Below are 25,209 nucleotides of genomic sequence, written 5' to 3'. Positions count from 1 at the left end.
TCTCGGTAAGGTTCCCTTTTACTCTGCTTGATGATAATATATTTTCAGAAATGCAAGTAAATTAACTGGCAATACTCAACGGGTTTAACGACTGTGTGTCAGCATCACAAGTCTTATTCTTTTGGTCCAGTGAGATTTATCTATTTGTGTATATCTTCTGGATACATATTTCTATAGCTCTGCTTCTGTTTATCTACCGTTTTCCCATTTAACAAAAATCCACAAGAGGATTAACCCTGGTCAGATGCCAGTAGAAAAAGTAAAAATTATTATCACATTATTTGTAACAATGATTTATTGATTGCCTTAAATATGATTGCCTTCTATGGCGAAACTTACCAGAAGAATAAGGAATCAAGATAACATTTTTTTAAAATAAAAGAATGGAAATGGTTTATTGAATATTTACAGATAAATTGTAAACAGATAAAAACATTGGTAGGATTATTGTAATAACCTGCAGTTTCATACCAGTATATATTTAAAGAAGATGAATAAATGAGCAAATTAAGTTAATTTGGATATGCAGAAGATATTAAAAATAATTTTAAGGAAGCACAGAAAGAGGAGGAAGTCAAACCTTGAAATGTCAAAATGATTGTAAAATTAGTGAAATGTATAAACGTGAAAAGTATTTTAAAAATATTTTTAAAAAATAATTGATTGCCTTCTAAACCACCGTCTCAAGGCAATTTATATAAAAAATGTTTTAAAAAGCAGTTATATACACAAAGGCAACAAATAAAAATAAGACTAAAACCGTAACAAGTGGACCCCCATTATTAAAATCTATTTATCCAGCTGGAAAAGGTCCCAATTCCTGCCCCCCAAGGGATGCCATTCCACAGAACACAAACAGTGACACTAAGAGCCCCATTCTGGGTGCGTGCTTTTGAGATCTTTGGAACTTGCAGGAGAATCTCTGCTGTATATCTGGGACTGAGCAGAACAGAGACTTGCATGTGAGTACAAACTCCTTGAACTCAGCCCAGTAGCAGATTGGTAGCAAGTGCAAATCCCACTAGCAAGGTGTTCTATGCTGGCAGTAGTTTCCTCCCACAAGCCTGACGTGGATGGCACTGTGGTCTAAACCACTGAGCCTCTTGGGCTTGCTGATGGCAAGGTTGGCGGTTTGAATCTGTGTGACAGAGTGAGCTCCTGTTGCTCTGCCCCAGCTCTTGCCAACGTAGCAGTTTGAAAGCACGCCAGTGCAAGTAGGTAAATAGGTACCACTGTGGTGGGAAGGCAAAAGATGTTTCCGTGAGTTCTGGTTTCCATCACGGTGTTCCATTGCGCCAGAAGCGGTTTAGTCCTGCTGGCCACACGACCCAGAAAGTTGTCTGTGGACAAATACCAGCCCCCTCGGCCTGAAAGCAAGATGAGCGCCGTAACCCCATAGTCGCCTTTGACTGGACTTAACTGTCCAGGGATCCTTTACCTTTTTTAACCTTGCTCACACAAGCCACCTGGCTATTGCATTCTGCACCAGCTACAGCCTGTGGCCCAACCTTCTACGATATCTGTTTGTACGGTGCATTGCAGTAAGCTAACCATGAGGGATGTGAACAGATTCCACTATTTTTTTCCAGTGTAGGTGGGACTCATGAGTTTTTTGAAATTTTCATAAAGATTTTATTTTCGTAAAGCTTTTTCTGTTTCATTTTATGATGCACATGAAACAGAGATAGCAGCTATAACTGTAGTGATCAGACGGGATTACTATGAGGAATTATAAAATATGCATCAAGCCACCGTGTCCGCGATGAAAGCATTGCGTTGACTGGGTTTGATTCATTGAGAGTAATTTCTGATCAAATCCCACAAGCCTCTGCATCTACACCATTTTTCTCTACTGCCCATTTCTCTATGTCTGACAAGCACCTATAAGCATTCTAGGACACAGACCAGTTGCTGCACCAAGCACTCTAGGTCATAATAGGTTACTTTGATGTAGTTTGTTAATCTTTAGATAGATCTTAGGGCCAGGAAGAGACTTCCCAAAGAAATGGTGAATACTACCCTTCCTTCCTTCCTTTACTGATCTGACTTTGTCCCACGTGGGGTTTTTTTAAATGCTCAGAGGAAATCTGATAGGTTCTTACAAACACTGTGTAAAAAGTTCTTTTGTGAATAAAACGACCTGGGCTAAGGGGTAGGGAGAGAATTATTATATGCACTCCTCCCAGAGTCTTGCTGGTCAAGCCTCGTGTATATTTTATTAATCAGAGTCCTATTCTTCCTTGCTTTGGGAACGCTACATACAACAGCAGATGAAAATTAGGATATGAAAAGCAAAACTATAGAATAGGCACCTAGAATTGTACATGGGTTCAAACAGCACAGTCCAAGTGAATAATATTGGCATTATCTGATGATCAAGTATATCTCCGGATTTACCAAGCTTGTGACAACAGTTGTCTTGCAGATGAATGTTCTGCTGTATATAGAATCATAGAACTGTAGTTATAAGGGACCCCAAGGGTCATCTAGTCCAACCCCCAGCAATGAAGTAATCTCGGCTAAAGCATCCATAGCAGAAGGCCATCCAACCTCTGCTTAAAAACCTCCAAGGAAGGAGAGCCCACCTCCCACCGAGGGAGACTGTTCCATTGTCAAAACAGCTCTTACTGTCAGAAAGTTCTTCCAATACAATAATGGCTGTCCTGGGGGGACCAGAACACGTTCATTGGTTTTACTCTCTGTAGGAGTTATTTGATATGATTAAAGATCTTCCCACACTCCAACCCTTTCTAAGATGTTTCCCTTGTACGAGTTCTTTACTGTTTAGGAAGGGAGCCCCTGTCACTGAAGTTCTTTCCATACACCAAACATTTCTAAGATTTCCTCCCTGTATGACTTCTTTGATGCGACTTAAGGGAGCTACTCTGACTGAAGCTTTTTCCACACTCTGAACATGTATACGGTTTCTCCCCTGTATGAGTTCTTTGATGCAACTTAAAGGCGCTATGGTGACTGAAGCTTTTCCCACACTCCGAACACGTATACGGTTTCTCCCCTGTATGAGTTCTTTTATGCGACTTAAGGGAGCTACTGCAAATGAAGCTTTTTCCACACTCTGAACATGTATACGGTTTCTCTCCTGTATGAGTTCTTTGATGCAACGTGAGATGGCTACTGCACCTGAAGCTTTTTCCACACTCCGAACATGTATACGGTTTCTGTCCTGTATGAGTTTGTTGATGCAGTGTAAGTAAGCTACCACGACTGAAGCTCTTGCCACACTCCAAACATTTATACGGTTTCTCTCCTGTGTGCAATCTTTTATGCAAGGTAAGGCTGGAACTCTGGCTGAAGCTCTTTCCGCACTCCAAACATGTATATCGTTTCTCCCCTGTATGAATTCTTTCATGTGAGGAAAGGGAGTCGATGCGACTGAAGCTCCTGCCACATTCCCAGCATTTATAAGGTTTGTTGCCTCGATGAGTTTGTTGATGTCTAGTAAGCCCATTGCTGCGAGCGAAGCTCATTCCACACTCCAAACACGTATGCGGTTTCTCCCCTGTATGAGTTCTTTGGTGCGAGGTAAGGGCACCTTTGTGATTGAAGCTCCTTCCACACTCTGAACATGTATATGGTTTCTCCCCTGTATGAGTTCTTTGATGCGAGGTAAAGGCACCATTGTGACGGAAGCTCTTTCCACACTCTGAACATGTATACGGTTTCTCCCCTGTATGAGTTCTTTGATGCAACCTAAGGCTGTTACTATAAATAAAGCTCTTTCCACATTCTGAACATGCATACGGTTTCTCTCCTGTATGAGTTCGTAGATGCAAGGTGAGGGAACTACTTTCACGTAAGCTCTTTCCACACTCCAAACATTTATATGGTTTCTCCCCTGTATGAGTTCGTTGATGTAACATAAGGCTGCTCCTCCAAATAAAGCTTTTTCCACACTCCGAACATGTATACGGTTTCTCCCCTGTATGAGTTCTTTGATGCCACATAAGGGAGCGACTCTGACTGAAGTTCTTTCCACACTCTGAACATGTATATGGTTTCTCCCCTGTATGAGTTCTTTGATGCGAGGTAAGAGTTGAGCGACTACCCAATATCTTTCCACACACGCTGCATTCATGCTTTTTCTCCTCTCTGGCAATTTGGTTTTCACCACCCTGAGATGTACCAGAGTCACCATCCGGCTTCTGCTTTCGTCTCCCCTCTCGCCTGCTGCCTCCATCTTGACCTCCCAGCGTCCTTTGCTCCTCATCCTCTTTGGATCCTTTCGGTGACACTTCTGAATGTTCCCCTTCTGCCAGGATCCCTTCAACATCTCCTGATGGAATAAAAAGGCAAACTGATGAAATGCTAAAGGAGCATCTTCACCCCAATCATTCAGTCAGGACGCAGAGATCCAGGTCCAAGGGCCTTGTGGCAGTTCCCTCACTGTGAGAAGGGAAGTTACATGGAACGAGGCGGAGGGCCTTCTTGGTAGTGGTGCCCACCCTGCGGAACGCCCTCCCGTCAGTTGTCAAAAAAATAACTATGCAACTTTTAGAAGACAATTGGAGGCAGCCATGTAGAGGGAAGTTTTAAATGTTTTATTATGCTTTTATATTTGTTAGAAGCAGCTAGAGTGGCTGGGGCAACCCAGTCAGATCCGTGGGGTACAAATAATGAAAGTATTAATATGGTATTATTATTTATTGAGTTTATATACCGCCCTATACCCGGAGGACTCAGCATGGTTCACAGAAAAGATCACATCATATATAATCAGAATAAAAACAACCCAATAACACTCCCAAAAAAAGAGCCACGTTTGAAAATGACCATAGGATGTCAAAGATATCTAGCAAAAACCTGGTTAAAAAGGAACATGTTTGCATGGCACCTAAAGGTGTAAACCCCTTCATGGATCACTGCCTTGTCGTGGTGAAGGGACTTGAATAACTCAGAGAAGCTATGACCTATGCTTTGCAGGGCCACCTAAGACAGGCAGGTCAGCCGAGAGTTTAGACTAAATGTGATCCACCTGGAGAAGAAACTGGCAACCCACTCCAGTATTTTGCCATGAAAGCTCCATGGACTAAAAAAGGAGAAGCTTTGAGAAGAAAGCAACTGTTTCCAAGGCATGCTCTGATTCATGGGGTCACGGAGAGTCGGAAACGACTAAGACGACTAAACAACAACAAAGGTTTATAAGAAAGGCGCCCGGCGAACTTCCCTGGGGAGGGCATTCCACAGACAGGGAGCCCCTGCAGAGAAGGCCCTGTTCTCGTGTTGCCACCCTCCGGAGCACTTGAGGAGGAGGCCCACGAAGGAGGACCTCAGGATACGGCTAGGTTCATATGGAAAGAAGCAGCCCTTGAAGTACTGAGGTGGTACTTGAAGTATTGTGATCCTGAGCCATGTAAGGCTTTATAGGTCAATACCAGCACCTTGAATTGAGCCCGGAAACTAATTGGTAGCAACCTGGCTGCTGAATTCTGCACTAGCTGAAGTTTCCAAACTGTCTTCAGAGGCAGCCCTACGTATAACGCATATCTATATCTAACCTTGAAGTTCCCAGAGCATAGACAACGGTAGATAGGCTATTCCTGTCCATATAGGGGTGTAGCTGGGCTACCAGCCAAAGGTGATGAAAGGCACTCCAGGCCATCTGAGCCTCGAGCAACAGCAAAGGATCCAGGAGGACCCCCAAGCTACGAACCTGCTCCTTCAGAGGAAGTGTAACCCCATCAAGAGCAGGCGACCTTCCAGCCATCTGCTCTAGGGAACCACCCACTAACTGAGCCTCACTCTTATCTGGATTGAGCTTCAATTTGTTGGCTCTCATCCAGTCCATTACCAAGGCAAGACACTGGTGGGAGAGGGTGCTCAGGGGTATTAGTAGTAGTAATAGTAATAGTAATAGTATTAGCCTGTCTAAGTAAGGCCTTAGCCACGCTTGTAATTTTAATGTGGACTTGAAGTTGCTTGTTTCTCCTTTTTTTTTTAACCTCTTCTGCCCAGAACTGCTATATTTAATTTAAACACAGATGTTTTAAAATGTGTGTGGTTTGGGGGGGCGTTATTGGGTTGATTTTGTTTATGTTTTGATTATATACTTTTGAGTTTTAATATTGCGATTTTATCCTATGGGTATAGGGAGGTATACAATTTTAACAAATTATAATAAAATCAGGCCGGATAAAAATTATTACAAGTTCCAGGGAGAGCCCCAGCAGAAGGTTTCCCAATGCTTAAGGGTTTACCTTGACCCCAAGCCCTATGGGGAGCCCAAGGAAGGTCCCCCACCTGCCCAGGTTGGCCTGCAGGGAGGAGAGCAGGAGAAAGACCTGCCCTTCCATTGGGAAAATATGTCCTACCCCCATACAAAGGGGGAAAGCCCTATAAATGCATTATTTTAGCGGAATTATATACAGAATGCATTAATTATGGCAAATATAAATATTTGGGGAAATACCCTTTGCAAAAGCATGGGCATTAGCTGAGATCTTCACCAAAATGCTGACCAATTTTCAAGAGGTCTTTAAAAATAATAACGTGAAAATCTGGACAAATTGACGACTAGAAAAAGGAGACGCAGAAAAAAACTTACATTGAAACGGTTTGCCTAACAGGGTTTTTTTTAATCCCTCCCCGCAACTCCCTCCAGCAGCAGCCCCAGTCTCTCCCCCAGTTATAATACATAATAATGTGACGCACCTCCAGCGCCTCCGCGAGGAAGGAGAGCCGCCGCCATGACCGGCATCTGCCACCCCGCCAAAACAGGAAGCGGAAGCGGAAGCTGTAATTCTCCCGTCAGCCTTTTCCCCTCCGCTCTAGGAATCTCAGCTCTGTCGCCGCTGCTCTTAACCGTTTCGGAGCCGAGCGGCAGGAGCCTCTGGGCGTCTCCGGGCAGAGAGCGAGGAGAGGCGCTGGTCTCGCCTCCGGAAAGCCCCGCTGGATCAGCTGCATGGGAGCCCCAAATAGTTTTCTAAACTATTTTTAAATATATATTTTTTATTTTCAATTTTCAAAATAACCTTTTTTCCAAATTTGCCATAAATGTCTCCCCCCCCGCCCCCTAGTTTCCGTCCCCCCCTTTATTCTCCTTGTATATAATTATATTTCTCCAATTAATTTCAACTTCTTTTCCCCCTCCTAATTCTATTCTTAGTTCATCAATGTTACATCAAACCTACCAACGTTTTGACGTTTTTGCAGTGTTCTCTAAAATAGTCTATAAAGTTTTCCTATTGTTGATTGAATTTTTTCTCATCTTGGTGCCTGATCTTTACGGAAAATTTAGCCATTTAGGCATAGTAGTCAATCATCTTTCCATTCTTCTTTCTTTGGGACCTTTTCTTCTTTCCACATCTGGGCTAGTAGCATTCTGGCTGCTGTAGTCGCATAAATGGTCTCCTTTGCTTCCTTGGCAATTCTCCTATTACACCTAGTAAAAAAACCTCTGGTTTTTTTAAACAAATTTAATTTTAAGAATTTTTAAAAGTTCATTGTATATCATTTCCCAGAAGCCCTTTACTTTTTTACACGTCCACCACATATGAAAACAAAGTTCCTTACTTATCATTACATTTCCAGCATAAATTAGAGACATCTTTATACATTTTAGCAAGCTTTACTGGAGTCAAATACCACCACTACATCTTCATATAATTTTCTTTTAATGAACTACAAGCCATGAATTTTAAAATCTCTTTCCACAGCTTTTCCTATGATCCAAGTAGTATATTATAACCTATGACTTTTGCCCAGTGTATCATTACAGCTTTAACCTCTTCATCTTTCATCTCCCATTCCAACAGTGGTTTGTACATTCTTGATAAGAATTTCTCATTATTTTTTAATAATTCATTTTTGAACTTTGAGAATTCCTTCCCAAAGTCCTTCTCTTTGTCACCTTTGAATATGTCATTTATTTGGCACTATTGTAACCAATCTGTTAACAGAGCTTTTTTATCCTCATATTCTTTACCTTTAATTTGTTTTCTACTTCTGTTAACAGATCTTTGTATGTTGCCCAGTTTCGTGTCTTTTTACAGATATGGTTTCTAATGGGGAAAGCCACAAAGGTGGTTGTTCTCTAATAAATTCTTATATTTGTCCCATACTTGGTAAATTGATTTCCTTATAATGTGGTTCAGGAATCCCTTGTGCACCTTTGTTTTCTCATACCAAAATTCAGCATGCTAACCAAATCTATTACCACGTCCTTCCAGATCTGATACTTCAGTATTGTTTAACTATCCATTTGCCAATAACGTGCAGCCCATTGTGTAAATAATGTATATAAAGTCGATACTGTGGGGGAACATTCGTTCCTCCTCACCACTATGAGCTGAATAAAGAGTATGAAATCCACTCTCGACTCCGAGTATATTTCACACCTTATAAACAATAAAAGAACAATTCTGCATTTGTTATCTTTTTCTGTTCTTCCTTTGAAAAAACAAAACGAAACAAGAAATCAGTCCCTGGGGAGAAGATGTTCCATGATGATTAGTAGGCCCTGCTTAGTGAGGCCTTTGCAGGAGACATGCAGGCCTGGTTGTTCTCCACAGCAAAACAAAAGAATTGTGGACCATAAAAAGGTGTGTTTCTTCATTTTAAAAGCACTTTATGTACCATTTATTTTGGTTGTGCAGGTCACGAGAGTCGTGGAGCTCTGCTGCCGCCAATTAACCATGTTTTCCAAGTCCTGGGGAGGGACAAGCCTCTGACCCCTGGTCACCTTCCTCTCTGTTTTCAGAGATTTCACAGATGTTGTACATCCACGTTGAAGTGTCTGCTCTGCTCTTCAGGGCTGGAAACTTCCCTCCCCCCAAAGAAGGGATAAATGAGATTTTCCAGAAGTTGTACTTTGCAGCCAGTGGTCCCAACCCCACCTTCAGAAAAAGGCAGCCCAAATTATCGAGGGGATGGAGGAACTCCGCTGTGGAGAATTGGGAACTTTTTAGTTTAGAGAAAAAGCAAGTAAGAAGTGACACGATTATGAAATTGTGCATTGTGTGGAGAAAGTAGGTAAAGCTTTTTATTTCTCCTAGCGTCAAAGGGGCGTCAAAGGAAGCTGAATGGTGGAAGAGTCAGGATATATAAAAGAAACCCTTCGCACAGTGAGGAATTAAGCTATGGAACTCACTGCCACAAGAGGCAGCAATGGACTGCTGTAATAGAGGATTTGAGGAACCATTAAGGAATACTCTTTGGTTCAGTCAGTCAACCGGCTTGTAAACTATGCTGTTTGCAATGTGCATTTTATAGTTGGCTTCACTTAGCAATGTTTTCTTTTGAAATGTTCAAGTTGTTGTTGTTTTTTGTTAACTTTGTGTTAAATATGTATTCTGTAGTCGACCTCCTTTGTAATGTTTTATTTTGAAATATTTTAAGATAATATTTTAGTTTCCTGTTAAATATGTTGCTTTGACTGTATACTTTATATTTGACATTCTTCAGAAATGTTCTAGATTGTTTTATTGATGTTAAATATGCAGTAAACCTCTTTGAGATTCTTTTTAAAAAATATCAAGCAGTATAGAAATGAATAGTAATAGTAATAATAATAATAATAATAATAATAAATTAATTTGGGGGGAAGGCTAGATGGCATCAGTGGACCTCACTACTCTCCCTTGTCAGTACTCCTTCTCTCCTTATGCCCCAAACTTGCTGGGCCCAATTTCCCTAATGGCAGAGGGGCTAGCAGCTTGGCTCCCTCTCCTTGCTGCTTCCACACATTTGGAGAGGGCAGGTGAGGAAGCAGACAGAGCTAGAAAAACAAAGAGGAGCCTGGCTGAAGGGAAATTCCTCCCGAGTAATACTAATTTATACCCCTCCCACTTGGTGGGATTTCCCCAGCCACTCTGGGCGGCTCCCAACAGAAAAATAATTAATAATTTATTATTTATACCCCGCCCATCTGGCTGCGTTTCCCCAGCCACTCTGGGCGGCTTACAAAAGAATATTAAAATACAATAACCTATTAAACATTAAAAGCTTCCCTAAACAGGGCTGTCTAGCAGATGATGGTTCTGCTGTATATAGAATCATAGAACTGTAGTTATAAGGGACCCCAAGGGTCATCTAGTCCAACCCCCAGCAATGAAGTAATCTCGGCTAAAGCATCCATAGCAGAAGCCCATCCAACCTCTGCTTAAAAACCTCCAAGGAAGGAGAGCCCGCCACCTCCCGAGGGAGACTGTTCCATTGTTAAAACAGCTCTTACTGTCAGAAAGTTCTTCCACTCCAATAATGGCTGTCCTGGGGGACCAGAACACGTTCATTGGTTTACTCTCTGTAGGATTTATTTGATATGATTAAAGATCTTACCACACGCCAACCCTTTCTAAGATGTTTCCCTTGTACGAATTCTTTACTGTTTAGGAAGGGAGCCCCTGTCACTGAAGTTCTTTCCATACGCCAAACATTTCTAAGATTTCCTCCCTGTATGGGTTCTTTGATGCGACTTAAGGGAGCTACTCTGACTGAAGCTTTTTCCACACTCCAAACATGTATACGGTTTCTCTCCTGTATGAGTTCGTTGATGCAACGTACGGGAGCTACTGCACCTGAAGTTCCTTCCACACTCTGAACATGTATACGGTTTCTCTCCTGTATGAGTTCTTTGATGCAACGTGAGTTGGCTACTGCGACAGAAGCTCTTGCCACACTCCAAACATTTATAAGGTTTCTCTCCTGTGTGCAATCTTTGATGCAAGGTAAGGCTGGAACTGTGGCTGAAGCTCTTTCCACACTCCAAACATGTATATCGTTTCTCCCCTATATGAACTCTTTCATGCGAGGAAAGGTAGTCGTTGCGACTGAAGCTCTTGCCACATTCCCAGCATTTATAAGGTTTGCTGCCTCGATGAGTTTGTTGATGTCTAGTAAGCCCATTGCTGCGAGCGAAGCTCATTCCACACTCCAAACACGTATGCGGTTTCTCCCCTGTATGAGTTCTTTGATGCGACTTAAGGTGGCTACTCTGACTGAAGCTCCTTCTACACTCTGAACATGTATACGGTTTTTCCCCTGTATGAGATCTTTGATGCGAGGTAAGGGCACCATTGTCACTGAAACTCTTTCCACACTCTGAACATGTATACGGTTTCTCCCCTGTATGAGATCTTTGATGCAAGGTAAGGGCACCACAGTGACTGTAGCTCTTTCCACACTCTGAACATTTATAAGGTTTCTCTCCTGTATGAGTTCGTAGATGCAAAGTGAGGGAACTACTTTGACTGTAGCTCTTTCCACACTCCAAGCATTTATACGGTTTCTCCCCTGTATGAGTTCGTTGATGCAACATAAGGCTGTTACTCCAAATAAAGCTCTTTCCACACTCTGAACATGTATACGGTTTCTCCCCTGTATGAGTTCTTTGATGCCTAGTAAGCTGGCCACATTGACTGAAGCTCTTTCCACACTCGGAACATGTAAATGGTTTCTCTCCTGTATGTACTCTTTGATGTAAAGTAAGAGCTGAGCGACGACCAAATCTCTTTCCACACACTGTGCATTCATGCTTTTTCTCCTCTCTGGGAATTTGGTTTTCACCACCCTGAGACATACAAGAGTCACCCTCCGGCTTCTGCTTTCGTCTCCCCTCTCGCCTGCTGCCTCCATCTTGAACCCTCAGCTTCCTTTGCTCTTTGGATCCTTTTGGTGACATTTCTGATTGTTCCCCTTCTGCCAGCATCCCTTCAACATCTCCTGATAGAATAAAAAGGCAAACTGATGAAATGCTAAAGGAGTGTCTTTACCCCAATCATTCAGTCAGGACACAGAGATCCAGGTCCCAGGGCCTTGTGGCAGTTCCCTCACTGTGAGAAGGGAAGTTACAGGGAACGAGGCAGAGGGCCTTCTTGGTAGTGGTGCCCACCCTGTGGAACGCCCTCTTGTGAGATGTCAGATAAATAACTATACAAATTTTAGAAGACATCTGAAGGCAGCCATGTAGAGGGAAGTTTTTTTTATGTTTTATTATGCTTTTATATTTGTTAGAAGCCAGCTAGAGTGGCTAGGGCAACCCAGTCAGATCCGTGGGGGTACAAATAATGAAAGCATTAATATGGGATTATTATTTATTGATATGGGATTATTATTTATTGAGTTTATATACTGCCCTATACCCGGAGGACTCAGCATGGTTCACAGAAAAGATCGCATCATATATAATCAGAATAAAACCCAACCCAATAACACCCCCCAAAAAAAGAGCCACGTTTGAAAAAAACTATAGGATGTCAAACATATCAAGCAAAAGCCTGGTTAAAAAGGAACATGTTTGCATGGTACCTAAAGATGTATACCCCTTCATGGATCACTGCCTTGTTGTGGCAAAAGGGCTTGACTAAATCAGAGAAGCTATGACCTATGCCGTGCAGGGCCACCCAAGACAGACAGGTCAGCCGAGAGTTTAGACTAAATGTGATCCACCTGGAGAAGAAACTGGCAACCCACTGCAGTATTATGCCATGAAATCTCCATGGACATAAAAAAGGAGAAGCTTTGAGAGGAAAGTGAGTTTCCAAGGCATGCTCTGATTCATGGGGTCACGGAGAGTCGGACACGACTAAGACGACTAAACAACAACAAAGGTGTATAAGGAAGGCGCCAGGTGAACTTCCCTGGGGAGAGCATTCCACAGACAGGGAGCCCCTGCAGAGAAGGCCCTGTTCTCGTGTTGCCACCCTCCGGACCACTTGAGGAAGCCCACGAAGGAGGACCTCAGGATACGGCCAGGTTCATATGGAAAGAAGCAGCCCTTGAAGTATTGAGGTGGTACTTGAAGTATTGTGATCCTGAGCCATTTAAGGCTTTATAGGTCAATACCAGCACCTTGAATTGAGCCCGGAAACTAATTGATAGCAACCTGGCTGCTGAATTCTGCATTGGCTGAATTTTCCAAATTGTCTTCGGAGCCAGCCCTACGTATAACGCATATCTATATCTAACCTTGAAGTTACCAGAGCATGGACAACGGTAGATAGGCTATTCCTGTCCAGATAGGGGTGTAGCTGGGCTACCAGCCAAAGGTGATGAAGGGCACTCCAGGCCACCTGAGCCTCAAGCAACAGCAAAGGATCCAGGATTACCCCCAAGCTATGAACCTGCTCCTCCAGAGGAAGTGTAACCCCATCAAGAGCAGGCGACCTCCCACCCATCTGCTCTAGGGAACCACCTACTAACTGAGCCTCACTCTTATCTGGAGTGAGCTTCAATTTGTTGGCTCTCATTCATTCCATTACTGAGGCAAGACACTGGCGGGAGAGGGTGCTCAGGGATAGTAGTAGTAGTAGTAGTAGTAGCATTAGCCTGTCTTAAGTAAGGCCTCAGCCACGCTTGGAATTTTAATGTGGACTTGAAGTTGCTTGTTTTCATTTTTTAAAAACCTCTTCTGCCCAGAACTCCTCTTGCAGAAACTGCTGTATTTAATTGAAACACAAATGTTTTAAAATGTGTGTGGTTTGCGGGGGGTGGGGGGTTATTGGGTTGATTTTGTTTATGTTTTGATTGTGTTCTTTGAGTTTTTATATTGCAATTTTATCCTGTGAACTGCCCTTAGGCCTGTGGGTACAGGGAGGTATACAATTTTAATAAATTATAATAAAATCAGGCCGGATAAAAATTATTACAAGTTCAAGGGGGAAGCCCCTGAAGAAGGTTTCCCAATGCTTAAGGATTTGCCTTGACCCCAAGCCCTATCTATGGGGAGCCCAAGGAAGCTCCCCCCACCTGCCCAAGTTGGGCTGCAGGGAAGAGAGGAGGAGAAAGATCCTCCCTTCCATTGGGAAAAGATGTCCTACCCCCATACAAAGGGGGAAAGCCCTATAAATGCATTATTTAACGGAATTTATACAGAATGCATTAATTATGGGAAATGTAAATATTTGGCGAAATACCCTTTGCAAAAGCGTGAGCATTAGGCGAGATCTGCACCAAAATGCTGACCAATTTTCAAGAGGTCTTTAAAAATAATAACGTGAAAATCTGGACAAATTGATGACTAGAAAAAGGAGACAGAGGAAAAGAACTTACATTGAAACGGTTTGCCTAACAGGGTTTTTTTAATCCCTCCCCGCAACTCCCTCCAGCAGCATCCCCAGTCTCTCCCCCAGTTATAATACATAATAATGTGACGCACCTCCAGCGCCTCCGCGAGGAAGGAGAGCCGCCGCCATGACCGGCATCTGCCACCCCGCCAAAACAGGAAGCGGAAGCGGAAGCGGAAGCTGCAATTCTCCCGACAGCCTTTCCCCCTCCGCTCTAGGAATCTCAGCTCTGTCGCCGCTGCTCTTAACCGTTTCGGAGCCGAGCGGCAGGAGCCTCTGGGCTTCTCCGGGCAGAGAGCGAGGAGAGGCGCTGGTCTCGCCTCCGGAAAGCCCCGCTGGATCAGCTGCACGGGCGCCCCAAATACTTTTCTAAATTATTTTTAAAATATCTATATTTTTTATTTTCAATTTTCAAAATAACATTTTTTCCAAATTTGCCATAAATGTCTTCCCCCCCGGCCCCCTAGTTTCCGTCCCCCCCTTTATTCTCCTTGCATATAATTATATTTCTCCAATTAATTTCAACTTCTTTTCCCCCTCCTAATTCTATTCTTAGTTCAAACCTGCCAATGTTTTGACGTTTTTACAGTGTTCTCTAAAAATAGTCTATAAAGTTTTCCCATTCTTGATTGGATTTTTTCTCATCTTGGTGCCTGATCTTCACGGAAAGTTTAGCCATTTCGGCAGTCAGTCATCTTAGTTATCCATTCTTCTTTCGTTGGGACCTTTTAATCTTCCCACACCTGTATCTTCTGCTTCTCAATCTCTTCCTTTATGCCTATCAGTTCTGAAGACATTACTGAATGAAAGCATCATATAGCATTTTGTGTTTAACCATGTAGTAAATAATAATAATAATAATAATAATAATAATAATAATAATAATAATAATAATAATAATAATAATATTTGTATACCCCGCCCATCTGGCTGAGTTTCCCCAGCCACTCTGGGTGGCTCCCAATCGCGTGTTAAAAACAATACAGCATTAAATATTAAAAACTTCTCTAAACAGGGCTGCCTTCAGATGTCTCCTAAAAGTCAGATAGTTGTTTATCTCCTTGACATCTGGTGGGAGGGCGTTCCACAGGGCAGGCGCCACCACCGAGAAGGCCCTCTGCCTGGTTCCCTGTAACCTCACTTCTCGCAAGGAGGGAACTGCCAGAAAGAATAAATGAGCATCTCCGACCCCATCATGCTGCTGCTGCTGCTCTGAGTGAGTGCTGGGTGGACCACTCCCTTTCCTGCCAACGCCATCGGGCCTAGGGGGCGGAGCCTGTGTCCCGGAGGCCTTGATGGAGGCCCTCAAGTTGTGGTGGAGAGTGCAGGCCCTGCCCCCTAGGCTGGATGGAGTTGGCAGGAAAGGGAGCGGTCCACCCAGCACTCACCAGAGCCTCTCACCGCCACAGCTTGAGGGCCTCCATCAAGGCCTCCGGGACACTGCTGCTGCTCTGAGTGAGTGCTGGGAAGACCGCTCCCTTTCCTGCCAACTCCATCTGGCCTAGGGGGCAGTGCCTGCACTCACCACCACAGTTTAGAGGCCTGAGCAGCTCCCTGCAGCAAGTGTCAAAATGGTTTTAAATGTTTTAAGTGCTTTTAATTTGCTGCACTTTAAATGGTGGTTGTTGTTTTTTTATAATATTCTATAATTTTATTGTTTTATTTCTGCTTGGGTTTGGAGAAGTATTTAGTCAGGGTGGGGAGTAATTTAATTTTAGCACTATTGTTTCTTGCTTTGCTTCTATTTTTATTATTCTGTTAAGTTATAGTTTGTATTTTGCTTTTTAAGGGGAAGGGTCAGGGCTGCCTGGGAGTGGGCCTCAGCCAATAGAACGGCTGGGGCATGTTCCACAGGGGGGAATGTATTGGGACACCTGATCTCAGTGATCACGGGCAGGAGGAGGAGTTACGCTAAGACCAGACCATGTCATTACCGAGGAGGCAGGGTTAGTCGTTGTTTGAGGACTATCCCTGCCTCCAGGTCTGGTCCTGACTGGAAGGATACTGGAATCAGCAAGGGAAACCCACATGACCTGAAAGTGTTGCTGTGCAATGCCAGGTCAATGATGAATAAAACCACTGCCATCCACGACCTGATTGTGGATGGAGGATTTGACCTGGCATGTGTGACAGAGACCTGGTTGGATGAAGCAGATGGGCCTGTCCTTGCCGCTGCTTGCCCACCAGGTTTCTCTTACGCACAGCAACCCAGGTCATGTGGGTGGGGAGGGGGGGTTGCAGTGATTTTTAGGAAGTCATTAGTCTGCACCAGGCGTCCTACTGGGAAGACCCAGTTCTCTGAGTGCATGTTCTGGAAGTTGGACAATAGGGGCAGTACAGGATTCCTATTGGTGTACCAACCTCCCCGCTGCACCAAGGATTCCCTGCCCGAGCTGCTTCAGGTCGTGGCGGATATGCTCCTGGAGACACCTAGCTTGGTTGTCCTGGGGGATTTTAACATCCATGCCGACACGACCTTACAAGGGGCCGCTCGGGACTTCGTGGAAAGCATGGCCTCCATGGGGCTGTCCCTGAATAAGTCTGGCCCAACTCATAGCCGTGGACATGCCTTAGACCTGGTGTTTACCTCTACGGATGTTGGTGATCTGACACTAACTAAAAGCAAAACAAAATAAGTGCTATGGTCAGATTATTTCCTGGTGCAACTGGACTTCTCCGCGACCCTTCCCCTCTGCAGGGAGGTGGGACCGATTCGGATGGTCCACCCCCGCTACTTAATGGATCCAACTGGTTTCTAGAGAGTGGTAGGGGATGTTTTATCCCAAGTTGATGGCCTCTCAGCTGAGACGGCTAGAGCACCGGTGGCAGAAAACTCACTCTGAATCAGACTGGACACGGGCTAGAGCTCAACGTCAAGCCTACCCAGTGGCAATGGCGATGGCGAAGAGGGCCTTCTTCGCCACCTCCATTGCATCTGCAGAAAACAGCAGCAGGAGACTTTTTCAGGTGTTTCGCAATCTATCGGAACCACCTGCACCACCGGGGCCTGGTAGGGACCCCAAGATCTCCTGCAATGCTTTTGCAAAGTTTTTTGCAGATAGTCACTCAGATTCAGAAGGAGGTAGATTCCACCGTGGGAGCAGGGCCAGGGCAGGAGAGTGCTAGAGTTCTGTCTAGTCCTGTTATATGGGATCAATTCCAATCTCTTACCTCCGAGGATGTGGACAGGCTGCTTGGACAAGTGAAACCGACCACCTGTCTCCTTGATCCTTGCCCATCCTGGCTGATAAAAGCGAGCCGGGAAGGGCTGGGCGATGGGCTCTGTGGGTGGTGAATGCTTCCCTCTGTGAGGGAGCCTTCCCAGACCCGCTGAAAGAGGCGGCTCATTAAACCGCTTCTTAAAAAAAAATCTTTAGACCCAGCCAATTTGGCTAACTATCGCCCAGTCTCAAATTTAACATTCTTGGGCAAGGTGATTGAGCGGGTGGTTGCCGAACAACTCCAAGCACGCCTGGAGGATGCGGACCATTTGGATCCCTTCCAATCGGGATTCAGGCCTCACCATGGGACTGAAACTGCCTTGGTTGTGCTGGTTGATGATCTCCGGTGGGCTAGGGACAAAGGTGAGAGCTGTTTCCTAGTTCTGCTGGATCTCTCAGCGGCCTTTGACACAATCAACCATAACATCCTTCTGGACCGTCTTGAGGGGCTGGGAGCTGGGGGCACTGTTATACGGTGGCTCCGCTCCTTTCTCCTGGGCCGTGTCCAGAAAGTGGTGTTGGGGGATGAGTGTTCAGACCCCTGGGCTCTCACTTGTGGGGTGCCTCAGGGTTCCGTCCTCTCCCCCATGCTTTTTAATATCTATATGAAGCCGCTGGGAGAGATCATCAGGGGGTTTGGGCTGGGTGTTCTCAGTATGCAGATGACACCCAGCTCTACCTCTCCTTTAAATCAGAACCAGTGAAGGCCGTGAAGGTCCTGTGTGAGTGCCTGGAGGCGGTTGGAGGATAACTATGCTTTCCTCTGCTTAAGAAATTTATTGACAGTAAGACCCGTTTGAGAGTGGAAAGTTTCTCCAAGCAAAATTACCAGGTTTGTCCTTGTTTTCCTGCTCATTGTTTGGAGAGAAACAGACCGCAAGCCGGGTTCGGACATCCCAGTAAGTCAGACTCTGGTGTCTTCTCCATGGAGCAATGTCAGAAATCCGGGAGCAGCCGAAAGGTGTTACCGTATTTTAGCAGTGTATATACCTTGGGGCTTCCAGTTCACACGAAGCCATCGCTTTTTAAAAAAAATAAATGATTTTTATTTGATTTTACAAATTCATTCACACTCAAAATAACAAATAATAAAAAATTATACAAGATTCTTCTGAATCTCAGGACCTCCCTCCTCCCCTCCATGGGTTCTTTAATTAACTTTTTCAACTGCATACTATAAATCCGAATTTTTCAGTCCTCCATTACATCCAAAGTCTATGTAACATTACAAGAGTTATTTAAGACCTGCCAAAGAATTCAAATATTTACAGCAGTCTGCCAAATATGATATAAATTTCTCCCATTCTTTGTTGAAGTTTGATCTTCCTGGTTTCTGATTTTCCCAGTCATTCTTGCCATCTCTACATAATCCAGTAGTTTGCCTGCCAGTCTACCCTGGTAGGGATTTTATCGTTTTTCCAACTTCGGGCAGGCAGCTTCCTTGCAGCTGTTGCTGCATACATTAACAGTCTTTTCAAAAAGGCTTCTGTTTGTTTTTTAACAAACATTATTTTAAACAGTCCCCCCCCAAATTCATTATATATCATTTCCCATATTTCCTTTGTTACTTTACAGTTCCACCACGCATGGTAAAAGGTGCCTTCCTTTTCTTTACATTTCCAGCAAATATTTGAACTTGTCCTGTACATTTTTGCTAATTTACCCAGGAGTTAAATACAAGCTGTACATCATTTTCATATAATTTTATTTTGATGTATAAGGTAAAGGGACCCCTGACCATTAGGTCCAGTCGTGGCCGACTCTGGGGTTGCAGCGCTCATCTGACTTTACTGGCCAAGGGAGCCGGCGTATAGCTTCCGGGTCATGTGACCAGCATGACTAAGCTGCTTCTGGCGAACCAGAGCAGCACACGGAAACGCTGTTTACCTTCCTGCCGGAGTGGTACCTATTTATCTACTTGCACTTTGATGTGCTTTTGAACTGCTAGGTTGGCAGGAGCAGGGACTCACCCCATCGTGGGGATTCGAACCGCCAACCTTCTGATCGGCAAGCCCTAGGCTCTGTGGTTTAACCCACACCGCCACGCGCATCCCTATATTAATGTATAACACGCTGTAAATTTCAAATCCCCTCTCCATAATTTTTCCCATGCTGAAAATGGAACAATCACTTATTTTAACTGTGGTTTAACATGGCATGTGAACCTCACCAATGTCACTGAAGCACCAATCTGCTGCAAAATGTAAGTGAAAGTAGAATGATAGGTGATGTTTCACCTTAATTGGAATATTTACAATAACGTATATTTACGACTGGGTGGTCTACGGAAACTGAGCACAGAGCCACACCATTGAAAGCATATCCAATGCACATTTAAAGCAGTTTCTTCCAAAGAATTCTCGGAACTATGGTTCCCCCACCACAGAACTACAATTCGCAGTACCCTTAATGTTGTTGTTATATTTATATCCCACTTTCCCCCCACAAGAGGGTACTTTCTTCCATATGTGGTAGTTATGTAAGGTAGCAAAAGCTTTCTGATAAATGATTTATAATGAGCTGAAAAAAATGTTGAAGATAACTTTTGTTAAAAATACACAGAAGAGAGGTACCCAAAGAACAGAATATATATATATATTTATATACATTACAGTCGTACCTCAGGTTACATACGCTTCAGGTTACAGACTCCGCTAACCCAGAAATAGTACCTCAGGTTAAGAACTTTGCTTCAGGATAAGAACAGAAATCACGCAGCGGCAGCAGGAGGCCCCATTAGCTAAAGTGGTGCTTCAGGTTAAGAACAGTTTCAGGTTAAGAACAGACTTCCAGAACGAATTAAGTACTTAACCCGAGGTACCACTGTACTATAGCTGCCCAAATGATTTATGTCCAGAGATGGAAAGAAGAACATCCATTTTATTTTCCAGTCCTCCTTTGTCGGAACTGCAGAATATGGAATATGCAGAAATGGTGAAACTTACCGGAAGAATATGAAACCAAGAAGAGAGATTTTTTGAAACAAAAAGGGGAACATTTGTTGATTATTTGAAGATACATTGTAAAACTTGAAATATTAGCAGGAGAGACATAAATTCGTGCAGTAAGGAATAATTAAAAGAGAACACAAGGGCAAATCAGTAAACAGGTTTGAACTGGATACGTAGTAAGAAAAATATACAAAGTAAGTAACCGCAGAAAGGAGGGGAGGGAAGTCGAAAGAAATGCAGATCAATTTTGCTACGATTTTTTTGTCAAAATATTTGTAAAAGGTGAAAACGAAAAAGAAAATTATATTAAAAAATAATTAAAGTATAACAGAATTAAAACAATATAAAAACAAATCTATTAACACACAGGTAGTAAAACAACAACAGCCCAGCCCCATTAAAAGCCCTTTCTTTAAAAAACAAAACAAAGCAAGCAAGCAAACAAACAAACAAACAAACAAACAAACAAACAAACAAACACCCCTTAATAATCTACTTTACCCAGGATTTCTGAGGGAAAGTCATGTTCTTTAAACGAGTGTTGGATGTGCTTTGAATCTATGGTGTGGATCTGGCCTAAGAGGCAACACATGATACGTAATTTCTCCTGGGTGTGAAATCTGAGAAGTTGTTCTTGGATCTGAGAACGTTCTTTCTAGGCGTAATGCGTTTCTATACTTCCTCCTCTTCATGAGTACTCTGGTGCTTACTGAGGTATGATCTTCTTTTAAAGCATTTTCCGCACTCGGAGCATTTGTAGGGCTTCTCCCCGGAATGAGTCACTTGGTGCTTACTGAGGTTTGAGCTCGAACTGAAGCACTTCCCGCACTCGAGGCATTTATACGGTTTCTCCCCCGAGTGAATTCTCTGATGACATGTAAGGTGTGTGCTTCGACTGAAGCTCTTTCCGCACTCCGAGCATTGATACGGCTTCTCCCCTGTGTGGATTCTTTGATGAAACGTGAGATTAATCTTCTGATTGAAGCTCTTTCCGCACTCCAGGCATCTGTAGGGCTTCTCCTCTCGGTGGATTCTCTGATGAGAAGTGAGGTCTTTGTTTAGGTTGAAGCTCTTTCCGCACTCCGAGCATTTATAAGGCTCCTCCTCCGAGTGAGTCGCTTGATGGTACATGAGGATTGTGCTCGAACAGAAGCTCTTTCCACACTCCAAGCATTTATACGGTTTCTCTTCAGCGTGAGTCCTCTGATGCATACTGAGGGTTGTGCTGTTGTTGAAGCTTTTCCCACACTGCAGGCATTCGTAAGGTTTCTCCCCCGTGTGAATCCGGTGATGGTTACTGAGGCCCGTGCTCAAACGGAAGCTCTTTCCGCACTCCGAGCACTTATATGGCTTTTCCCCTGTGTGGATTCTCTGATGGGTAATAAGGTCGGCGTTCTGACTGAAGCTCTTTCCACACTCGGCGCATTTGTAGGGTTTCTCGGCCGTGTGAATTCTCTGATGTGTGGAGAGGGCTGAGCTCTGACTAAAGCTCTTCCCACACTCCGAGCACGTATACGGTTTCTCCCCTGTGTGAATCCTTTCGTGATAAGTAAGACTAATTTTGACGCTGAAACTCTTTCCACATTCCGAGCATTTGTACGGTTTCTCTGCCATGTGAGTCCTCTGGTGCATAGTTAGGCTTGAGTTGTGACTGAAGCTCTTCCCGCACTCTGCACACTTATACGGTTTCTCCCCTGTGTGAATTCTCTGATGAGCAGTTAGGCTCGTCCTCACCGTGAAGCTCTTCCCACACTCCCCACATTTATAGGGTTTCTCCCCAGTGTGAATTCTCTGATGACGAGTGACGTACATCTTCTGACTGAAGCTCTTCCCACACTCCAGGCATCGGTACGGCTTCTCCCCAGTGTGGAGGCTTTGATGCACGATGAGGGTTGTGCTGCGGCTGAAGCTTTTCCCGCACTCCAGGCATTTATAGGGTTTCTCCCCTGTGTGGATTATCCGATGCTTCCTAAGGTCCGAGTTCGAACTGAAGCTCTTTCCACACTCCAGGCATGGGTGCACTTTCCCCGCCGTGTGAGTTCTTTGATGCCTGCTGAGGTTTGTGAACCAACTGAAGCTCTTTCCGCACTCCGAGCATTTATAGGGTTCCTCCCCTTTGTGGATTTTGCAATGAGCTCTGAGTTTAGACCTAGAACTGAAGCTTTTCTGACACATGAGGCACTGACTGGTCTTCTTCCTTTTATCGGTTTTTTCTGGGGTTGCGATTTCAAGGCAGCCACTCCCCTGGGAAGCAAAGGGTTTTTCTCTCCCCTGATTTGCTTTTGCTTTCCTTGCTGGCTGTCTCCTCTTTCCACACTGTTCTATTCCCAGCGACACCCCCCATAGTTCTTCTGTTTCCTCAGTTGCCCCTTGGTCACCTGTTGCAATGAAGACAAGAAAACGATAAGAGTCCATTTTGGAAATGGGAGCTTCGAGTAACTGAAGGACCTCAGGTAATTGTTAATTGGGATGTGCCACATAATTTCTCTCATAATGTCTGTCCTGCACTTGCAAAGAATTCTCTGCCCCTTGATATTAGGCAAGTGTTTTCAGGGCCTGCTAAAAGCTTTTTTTACACAGGTAAATCTGACAAGTACCATATTTTTCTGTGTATAACATGCCCCTGTGTATAACACGACTCCTATTTTTGGGACTCCTAATTAAGAAAATGAAAAATGAAAAAAATGAAAAATGAAAAAAAATGCGGGACACGGGTGGCGCTGTGGGTAAAACCTCAGCGCCTAGGACTTGCCGATCGTCAGGTCGGCGGTTCGAATCCCCGCAGCGGGGTGCGCTCCCGTTGCTCGGTCCCAGCGCCTGCCAACCTAGCAGTTCGAAAGCACCCCCGGGTGCAAGTAGATAAATAGGGACCGCTTACTAGCGGGAAGGTAAACGGCATTTCCGTGTGCTGCGCTGGCTCACCAGATGCAGCTTGTCACGCTGGCCACGTGACCCGAAAAGTGTCTTCGGACAGCGCTGGCCCCCGGCCTCTTAAGCGAGATGGGGGCGCAACCCCAGAGTCGGACACGACTGGCCCGTACAGGCAGGGGTACCTTTACCTTTTAATTAAGAAAATGGGGGGAGATTGCCCAGAGTTGTTAACATTTTTTTGGGGGGGGGTTGCACATGTCGCCAAGAGTTTGGATTTGGATTTGATATCCCCCTTTATCACTACCCAAAGGAGTCTCAAAGTGGCTAACATTCTCCTTTCCCTTCCTCCCCCACAACAAACACTCTGTGAGGTGAGTGGGGCTGAGAGACTTGTAAGAAGTGTGACTGGCCCAAGGTCACCCAGCAGCTGCATGTGGAGGAGCGGAGATGCGAACCCGGTTCCCCAGATTATGAGACTACCACTCTTAACCACTACACCACACTGGCTCTCGCCGACAGCAGCCACCAATCGCCCGCCCAGTTGCCTCAGCGGCAGCCAGTCAACACCAGGCCACAACCAACAACCACCCACAAAATTGACGCAGAAGCAGCCAATTGACAGCAGCCACCAATCACCCACCCAATCTCCGCTGACAATCTCCTGCTCGTGGCTGCAACCAATTGCCCCCCCCTCTACACTATCCATGTACAAGACGGCCCCCAATTTTTAACATTTTTTAAAAACAAAAATCGTCTTATACACGGAAAACTACGGTATACTACTCTGTGATTTTATTTTGGAATGTGTCTTTTTAAGACTTGCTGATTTTCTTTTAAAAACTGTTTCCACTCATTTGTTTTTAAGCTTCTGGTTTTATCAGTAATTTTAATGTCTCTTTTATATTATAAGTATTATCATCATTATTTATTGAATTTATATACTGCCCTATACCCAGGGGTATCAGGGCGGTTCACAGAATAAAATCGAGATATAAAATCACAAAATATCTAATTAAACAAAACAACAACAACCCAATAGCCCCCCCTCTAAACTGCTTAGGGGTTCTGATGACTGAAAGGCACAGCAATCCTGCTAATATATATATAGAAATAATATGCATTTGTGGGATATTGATTTATAGTTAATGATGTCTGTTGGCTGACAAATTGAAGAGTAACTCTACTTGACATTTGGGGAATCTGTTATAATTATATGCAAGTCTATGCAGGAATTGAAATATGTAGTCGATGAGAAATGAAGAAGGGGGGAAATGAATGCTAAAATATTTTTAAGCATTGAAATGGAATTAGTAAATTCATGTTACGCTGAGTAGCAAGTAAGGGAGGGAAGAGAATCATCATGGAAGCGGGGTGGGAAGTCAATTTTTAAATTTGCATTATACTTGAATTAATTTTATTAAAACAATAAGGACCAAAAACAATGATTTAGTTATTTGCTTGTTGTTCCAGCTCTCAGCTATTAAATGTGTCCTGCAACTGAGTATTAAAAATGGCTATTTTGATGACGCCAAGCCTTTAATATTTTGCACCAATGTATAACCATGCATAGGGACGCGGGTGGCGCTGTGGGTTAAACCACAGAGCCTAGGACTTGCTGATCAGAAGGTCGGCGGTTCGAATCCCCACAACGGGGTGAGCTCCCATTGCTCAGTCCCTGCTCCTGCCAACCTAGCAGTTCAAAAGCACGTCAAAGTGCAAGTAGATAAATAGGTACAATTATTAAATTGAAAGGTGGGAGATAAATGCTCTTAATCTACGAAGAGAGATCAAATCCCACTAGAAAAGGTGAATGGGCTTTGGGGCACGAAAGCATAGGAACCGTTCAACAAGCAGGTTTATTAACTGCTCTTTTAGACAGACACCCTCACCGAGCGAGTCCAGGATCCTGCCCTTTTCCTCCTTGACTTCTCCATGCAGAGCCGCCCGGTCAGGATCCAGGGGCGCCCAGGCCTCCTCCTCTTCCTCCTTTTTGAAATGCAGAGCCATCTCTTCAGGGGGGTCACCGGATCCTGAAAGGCAAGATTTCGCTTTCACGCAAAAAGCAAAGCCACCTACAGCAGAATCAGGAGACAGGGCTGAAGCAAAGCTGGTTCTTCTGGTCAGTAGCTGGAAATGAACCACTTGCAT

General features: G+C 44.1%; 1 protein-coding gene across 1 annotated transcript; it reads right to left on the bottom strand.

Annotated features, from left to right (window-relative positions):
* Window positions 1–376: 376 nt before the first annotated feature.
* On the bottom strand, window positions 377–25,110 carry LOC114592505 (uncharacterized). Its single transcript, XM_077923429.1, is given in 5 exon segments — window positions 377–4,062; window positions 5,668–5,671; window positions 10,450–11,445; window positions 20,901–22,568; window positions 24,951–25,110. Coding segments are annotated over 5 exon segments (4,071 nt in total). The 5' UTR covers window positions 25,069–25,110; the 3' UTR covers window positions 377–2,777.
* Window positions 25,111–25,209: the final 99 nt, after the last annotated feature.

The sequence above is a fragment of the Podarcis muralis genome, chromosome 2 (genome assembly GCF_964188315.1).
Source record: "Podarcis muralis chromosome 2, rPodMur119.hap1.1, whole genome shotgun sequence".
NCBI classification, from domain to species: Eukaryota; Metazoa; Chordata; class Lepidosauria; order Squamata; family Lacertidae; genus Podarcis; species Podarcis muralis.
Note: the sequence above shows the minus strand (reverse complement) of the source record. Positions and strands in the feature narration are given on the sequence as shown.